We start from the raw sequence: 7,941 nt of genomic DNA, 5'->3' as shown, positions 1-7,941 counted from the left end.
AAAATTTTTTTTTTTTTCAATTTTTTTTTTAAATTTTTCCTTTTCCATTCCTTTTTTAAAAAATAAATTTTTCTTCCACCCCCCCCCTCCTTATCATTTAAACAACAACAACGGCAATAAAAGGGGAACTTTGGGAAAAATATACCTTTATTTTAAAATAGGTTGGTTTCCATTATTTTTTAAATTTTTTTTTTCAAAGTTTATTTTCCTTCAAATTTTTAATTTTTTCTTAAAAAATATTACCCTTAAAAATTTAAATTATTGGTTTTTCACTTTCTTTTTGTTTTGTTTTATTTTATTTTATTTTGGTTTGTTTTTTTTTTTTTACACCCATTTAAATTACAAATTAATTAAATAAATCCCCCAAACAAATATTTAGTTTATTTCTTTATTTTATTTTTATATGTGATTTCGAAAAGTCATGATATAAATTTATTCGAATATATCAGAATAAAATTAAAAAAATAAAAAAAATAAAAAAAAATAAAAAAAAAATAAAAAAGAATAAATAATAATAGATAAATAAATAAAATATTTAATTAAACTTAATAAATTATTTGGCCCAAGAAAAAAAAAAAATTTCACTAGTTTTAATAATCACAAGATTTTGTTTTTTTTTTTTCAATAGTACTCAATTTCAGTAACTGCTCAAAAATTATTTTAAATTTTTTTTTTGGATTTTCATTTTTTTTTTTTTAAATTTTTTTATAATTTTTTTTTTTAAATTATTTTTTTATTTTTTTATAACATTTTATTAATTTTTTTATTTTAAATTTATAGCATATCAAAAAATTTATATATAGATATTTATCATCTTTATAAATAATAAAATAATAGTTAAAAATAGGAAAAGATAAATAAAATAAAAAATTATTAATAATAGATAAATCTATTTTTTTAATAATAAAATAACAATAATAATAAATTAAATTTTTTGGAATATTTAATAAATATATAATATTTTTTAAAAAAATATTTTTTAAAGGAAATATAGTATAGTAAAATGAAAAGGGGTAGAGACGATAATGGTACAAATCCAACTTTACCTCCATTATCACCAAGTCCGATAGCGGGATCACCACCATCACCAAATTCAACAAGAGAAACCATAGGGGTTATGGGAAATAGTAATAAACTACCATCTTTTCCGTTCCCAAATACATCATCACCAACATCACCCCACGATCGTAATATCTCACCACCAACCACACTTCCATCACCACCTTCATCAAGCAGTTTAAATTCTTTAATTAGTCCAACCAATTCAAATACATTAGAGACCGATTCCAAATTTACCACCAAACAACGTTTGCCAATGAAAAGTAATGTAGATGATATCCTCGAGGGCGGTGGTAACGATCGTTATAGTGGCGGTGGTTTCAATAGTGGTCATCATTCATTTAGAGGTAATGAACGTGAAATGGATCGTCAAAGAGATCGTGAACGTGAAATTGAACGTCAAAGAGAACGTGAAAGAGAACGTGAAAATTCAATTTCTCCACATAATCAAACTTTACCACCCATCGGTGGTGTAAATACATTGGATTTTAATATTGCCAAACAAGCATCTCAAATTCAGCATGGTATGATGGGTTATCCATATAATAATATATTAAATCAACACAGTGGCTCACCTACAAATGTAGCAAGTATTAATAATTTAACAAGCCAACAACAGCAACAACAACAACAGCAACAACAGCAACAACCATTAAGACCAAGCCCATCTCACCAAATGTTTGCTCAACAACAGCAACAACAACCACAACAACATATGCAACATATGCAACAACAACAACCACAACAACCACCATCACCAATTAGACAACAACAACAAAAAGATAATGCTTTCTACTTTTTAGAGCAAGTAAAACAACAATTTGCAAAACAACCAAGAATATACAACCAATTTTTAGATATCATGAAAGATTTAAAAGCTCATAAGTATGTTTTCTTATTATACTGAATTTTATTTACTAAAAGAAATACCAAAATATTAATTTTTTTTCTCTTTATAGCATTGATACTCCAGTCGTAATTTCTCGTGTTATTGAGTTATTTAAAGGACATAAACATTTAATCTCAGGTTTTAATACTTTCTTACCATCAGATTATCGAATCGATGTTTCTCAATTTGATGATGAGGGAAGACCAACCGGTTATTCAATTCCATCGCCAACTTTAAATATTCAACAGCAACAACAACAACAACAACAGCAACAACAGCAGCAACAGTCATATGGTATAAAGCAACAACCACAAACACAAACTCAAATGCAACAACCATCAATGAATCAACAAATTCAACAACATCTTCAACAACAACATCTCCAACAAATGCAATTACAACAACAACAACAACAGCAACAACAACAACAACAACAACAACAACAGCAACAACAACAACAACAACAACAAGCAGCCCAACAAGCAGCTCAACAACCAAAAAAGCAATCAGAATTGGACCATGCTAGAAATTATGTAAAGAAAATTAAAAATAGATTTATCAATCAACCAGATGTATATAGGCACTTTTTAGAAATTTTGCACAACTACCATAATGAACCACAAACTATTAAGGATGTATATGATCAAGTTGCCGATCTTTTCAGAAGTCATACAGATCTTTTAAGTGAATTCACTCAATTCCTTCCAGACGCTGTAAATAATAACCAACAACAACAACAATTAACCAGTGGTGCACCAATTGTAGTTCCAGGCCAACAAAATCAACAACAAATGTTACAACAACAACAGTTACAACATCAACAAATGTTACAACAACAACAACTACAACAAGCTGGTCAAAAACCAAGAAAACATAATCAAAATAAAGTACCAAGAAATAATTATCCTCAAAATTATTCTCCAGCCGGTACACAACAGGATTATCAAATGCAATTACAACACCAACAAATTTTACAACAACAAATGATGCAACAGCCACAACATCAATCTCAAATGAATCTTGAGGGTCAAATAAGCGCTGCTGTTCACCAAATGGGTGAAAAATCTCCACTGCAATCTGAAAAAGAACGTTTAATGAAGATTGAAAAAGAGCGTCAATTACAACAGTCTAACCAATCCCAACAAGCACCAGCACAAATTTTACAACAACAAGTCGCTCAACAACAATTACAACAACAGCAATTACAACAACAAGCTGCCCAACAACAATTACAACAACAACAATTATTACAACAACAACAAGTTGCTCAGCTTTTACAAGATAAAAATAAGAAACAACAGCGTAAAAAAGGTGATGAAAAAATGGGCGAGCTTGGCGCAGGCAATGTCGGTGAATTTGGCTCTTATGAAGAGTTGGACTTTTTCCATAAAGTTAGAACTGGTGTACCAAATAATAGATTGTATTTAGAATTTTTAAAATGTTTAAATTTATTTAGTCAAGATATTATCACACGCACCGAATTGGTTCTTTTGGTTAAGGATATTTTATTACCAAGACTCCCAGCTCTCTTTGAATGGTTCAAAACTTTTATTGGTGTTGACGATCAATCACTCGAACAATTGGAACGTAATGAACAGTTATCACCAAGTAAGCAAAACGCTTGGTCAGAAATTGATTTCTCTACATGTAAAAGATTAGGTCCAAGTTATCGTGCTCTCCCAAGAAACTATCCAATTCAAAAATGTACTGGTAGAAGTGAAATGGCAGAGAGTGTTCTAAATGATGTTTGGGTATCCTTCCCAACTGGTAGTGAAGATTTTGGTTTCAAGAGTCAAAGAAAGAATCAATTTGAAGAAATTTTATTCAAATGTGAAGATGAACGTTTCGAATTAGATTTAATTGTTGAAATGAATGCCTCCACCATCAGAGTATTGGACCCAATTTTAAATTCACTCATTGAAATGCCAGACAATGAACGTCACAACTTTAGAATGCCAAATCTTGATATTCTTCATCATCGTTCAATCGAAAGACTTTACAGTAGCAAGGGTATGGAGATTATTACTGCTCTTTACAATAACCCATGGGTATCATTACCAGTTATTTTGAAAAGATTAAAACAAAAAGATCAAGAGTGGAGAAAAGCCAAGCGTGAATGGAATAAGGTTTGGAAAGATACAACCGAAAAGAATTATTACCGTTCCCTCGACTATCAAAGCACCTCATTCAAACAGTCTGAAAAGAAAACTCTCACACCCAAAGTATTATTAGCAGAAATTCGTCAAAAATACACCGAAAAGATTCGTGAACGCGAAGAAATTATGGCACGTCGTCGTGGTAAACAAACAACTGTAAAACAACCACCACCATACCATCTCTTATATTTTTTACCAGACTATAAAGTTTGCTCAAATATTGCATCATTAATTTTATTTGCTGCTGAAAAAATTGTACAAAAACAAGATTTAGAAAAAATCGAAAACTTTTTAAATTTCTTCCTATTAACATTCTTTTATTTGAACTATGAAAAGGATGATGAAAAAGAAACAAATAATACTTCAACCTCAACTTCAACTTCAACCTCAACCTCAACTTCAACCTCAACCTCCACCACAACCAAAGAAAAAGAATCAAATAATGATGGTGAAAATAACCTAAACAAGTCCAATGGTTCAGATCTTGATGTTGAAATGAAAGATAATCTTGAAGGCTTAAAGGATATAGGTCAAATTCATCAACCAAAAGTTTTCTCAAACAAGAGTAAGAGAATATTTTATGGAAATAATACTTTTTATATATTTTTACGTTTGTATCAAATTTTATATGAAAGATTACACAAAGCCAAAGAATTATCAGAATCTGCTGCCAAATCTCATTGGACCTCCAAACCAAACGTAACAAGATTCATTCAAGGAATTGCACCAAATTATAATAATCTTGATGAAAATAAAGAGGGCGAAACAGCTACTAACACTGCCACTACTTCAAATGCATCATCATCATCATCATCAAAAAATATTAATTCAAAATCCGAAGGTGAATCAGGGTTAAACGATACAGAAAGATATGAACGTTTTATTGGTTGTTTACAAGATTTTATGGATGGTGAAATGGATCAATCTAAATACGAAGATAGTTGTCGTTCATATCTTGGTATTTCATCATATGTTTTATTCACACTCGACAAATTAATCAATCAATTAGCAAGACAATTACAAGCTTTGTTACAAGGAGAAAATTGTTTAAGATTATTATATCTCTTTACCCTCGAAGTCAAATCATACACAGGTTGGTCAGATGAACTCTATCATTCAAAGGTATTAGAAGTCTTAAAAGATGAAAGAGTGTTTTTATTTGAATTTGACACTTTATCAAAACCAACTGCAGGTACATTCACCATCGAATTAATGGATCCAACCACTCCAGAAATGTTAAAAAAGGCTGAAGAAGTTATTGCTGACAGTGAAAGAATGATCCATTCGGCAGAGGCTGAAATGGAGAAAGCCAAGCAATATGTTGCAGACTATAAACAATTAGATTCAAGCATTGACCCAAGAACCCACAAAGTCTTCTTAATGAGAAATATTCCAAAGAACTTTAGAGATAACCAACAAAATCAACAAAAACTCTTGGAAGAAATTATGAAAGATACCATTAACGAAACTGGTTTAGAATGCAGAATTTGCACTCAAACATTTAGATTATTCTATGTTGAAGACACTGAGGATTATTTTTATAGAAAATGCTCAATTGAAAGATCAAAGAAATATAAATCAAAGAAAATTAATTTAGAAAGAGTACAAGAGCTTGGTAAAAAACAATTAAAAAAATAATATAAATACTAAATCAAATATAAAAAAAACAAACAAACCTCCAATAAAAATGTTATAATAAATTTTATATAATTAAAAAAAATATTTTTAGACTTTTAATTTTTTATTTAATAATTAAATATTTATTTATTTTATTTCTGTTGTGTATATACAAAAAACTACAATCTATTTATTTTTATTTTTTTACAATTAATTATCTTTCTTTCTTGGACTTGCTGAGGCTTGATATAAATGTTTAATTCCAAAATGGCCGCAATCACAAACCCAATTCAAAGCTGATGCTTTAAATGAAATACAGTCACATTCCTTGCACCCTAAAAGATTATTATTTGATGAGGATGAGGACATTGATGATCCATTAGATTTTGGTGAAGAGAATGCGCTTTTCTTTTGACTATTGTTCATGTTATTAATACTATTGAAGTTATTAATTTTTAAATTTAAATTACTGTGGGTTGGAGTATTGCTACCTGATGAGATGTTATTATTAAAGGAGTTACCTGATTTAGTTGGGGTCATACTTACGGTATTATTACTGTTATTATTATTATTGATATTATTGGTATTATTGATATTGGTATTATTGGTATTGGTATTATTGGTATTATTATTGGAAAATGGTGAGGGTGATACAAATGAAAAAGATTGGCTTGAAATTTTTGGAGGAGTGGTTGAATTAGTGTCAACAGTATTTATATTATTATTTACAACATTACTAATATTATTAAATTCCTCTTCATCACTATTCATTGCTAAACCTAAACTATCATCGTCATCACTTGTATCAGTGTGTATATAATTTGGGCTACTACATTCATATCCGCTATAATCAGCTGATGGTTGATCAAAACAGAGGTTTGGTGAAAGTTGCTGTGTTGTTGAGGTTGTGGTTGAATAAAATGTACAATTTATATTATTACTATTACTATTATTATTATTATAATTTAAATTATTGTTTATTAAATTATTGGTTTTGTTACAACAGCTATTATTACAAACATTACTATTATTACCATTATTAATGGTACTAAGGCCAATATTTTTGTTTATTAATAGTTGTTGTTGCTGCTGTTGTTGTTGTTTTGGTTTTCTCATTCTTTCTAAAACCTTTTCACTCTTTTTTCTTTTATAGAATTCCTCTTCATATTTATTTTTCCATTGTGCTGATTCCATAGTTAGTTGTTTTTCTTTTTGCGATAATAACAAAATTGTTTGTTGCTGTTGCTCTATTATTCTTTGTTTTTCTAACAATTGCTTGGTTGCTTGTAATAATGATTCCTGTAATGTTGATAATGCCTCTGATGTTTTATCAGTTTTAAATTGCAATGACATGTATTGTTCATATAGAGATTCGACAAATCTTAATGAAAATTCTATAAAGAAATAAAAAATTAGTAAGTGACAGTGGCAGTAAAAATTTTAAAAAACACCTACTTGAATTTTTAATTAGACATATTAAATGTTCACTGTCTAAAACTTTAAATTCTAAATCTTCCTCGGGTAATCCTAAAGAAATTGATGTGAAGTTTGATATCTCTGATCTACTAAGTGTTTCAGGGAAAACCAAAGCAGGGGCTAAAATATCAACTGATATCATTTTTGGACTATTTTATAATTTAGGTTTGTTTATAGTTTATTTACAATTAATTTATATTATTTGATTTTTATTTTATATTTATTATTTATATTTATATTTATTATTTATTATTTATTATTTATTATTTATTATTTGTTATTTATATTATTATTATTTATATACTATTAAATCGTTTTTTAAAAAATTATTTTAGGTTATATTATTTATATTAATTATATTAGATGATAGTTTTGATTGTTTTTACATATAAAATTTTTTTTATCACAATGGAAAAAAAACAAACGACAAGAAAAAATTTTAAAAAAAATAAAAAAAAAAAAAAGAAAAAAAAATAAAAAAAATAAATAAAATTAAAAAAAAAAAAACAATAAAATTAAAAAAATAATTTTAAAAAAAAAAAACAATTATAATAAATACTATTTGAATGTTTGTGTGTATGTGTGTATTTGTGTGTGTGTGTGTTCGTGTGTGATAGTGTGATAGTGTGGTTCTTGTTTTGTTTAATTTATAGAAGCATCATTGTTGATTGGGAGAGGAAAAAAAAAATTTTAAAAAAATTTTAAAAAAAAAAAATTAAATTTTTTAAAATTTTTTTTATTTTT

General features: G+C 27.9%; 2 protein-coding genes across 2 annotated transcripts; one reads left to right on the top strand and one right to left on the bottom strand.

Moving 5' to 3' along the window:
- Nucleotides 1-1,003: 1,003 nt before the first annotated feature.
- Nucleotides 1,004-5,742, top strand: DICPUDRAFT_154266 (uncharacterized protein; the record flags this gene model as incomplete). The annotated part of the gene is made up of 2 exons (XM_003289760.1): nt 1,004-1,944; nt 2,019-5,742. 2 exons carry the CDS (start codon nt 1,004-1,006, stop codon nt 5,740-5,742), a joined length of 4,665 nt encoding a protein of 1,554 aa, XP_003289808.1.
- Nucleotides 5,743-5,841: 99 nt separating this feature from the next.
- Nucleotides 5,842-7,652, bottom strand: DICPUDRAFT_98494 (uncharacterized protein). Its single transcript, XM_003289749.1, has 2 exons — nt 7,177-7,652; nt 5,842-7,115 (listed from the first exon to the last, which is right to left on the bottom strand). The coding sequence occupies exons 1-2, from the start codon at nt 7,337-7,339 to the stop codon at nt 5,932-5,934; spliced, it is 1,347 nt and encodes a 448-aa protein (XP_003289797.1). The 5' UTR covers nt 7,340-7,652; the 3' UTR covers nt 5,842-5,931.
- Nucleotides 7,653-7,941: the final 289 nt, after the last annotated feature.

The sequence above is a fragment of the Dictyostelium purpureum genome (assembly GCF_000190715.1).
Source record: "Dictyostelium purpureum unplaced genomic scaffold DICPUscaffold_192, whole genome shotgun sequence".
Lineage (NCBI taxonomy): Eukaryota > Evosea > Eumycetozoa > Dictyosteliales > Dictyosteliaceae > Dictyostelium > Dictyostelium purpureum.
This window is presented reverse-complemented; position numbering and strand designations above follow the sequence as displayed.

What these genes read in the sequence shown, in the direction of transcription:
- DICPUDRAFT_98494 (XM_003289749.1), bottom strand. Translation starts at nt 7,339, where the DNA reads ATGATATCAGTTGATATTTTAGCCCCTGCTTTGGTTTTCCCTGAAACA. An exon ending in ATGTCTAATTAAAAATTCAA is followed by an intron (nt 7,116 to 7,176) that starts GTAGGTGTTTTT and finishes ATTTCTTTATAG; the next exon opens with AATTTTCATTAAGATTTGTC.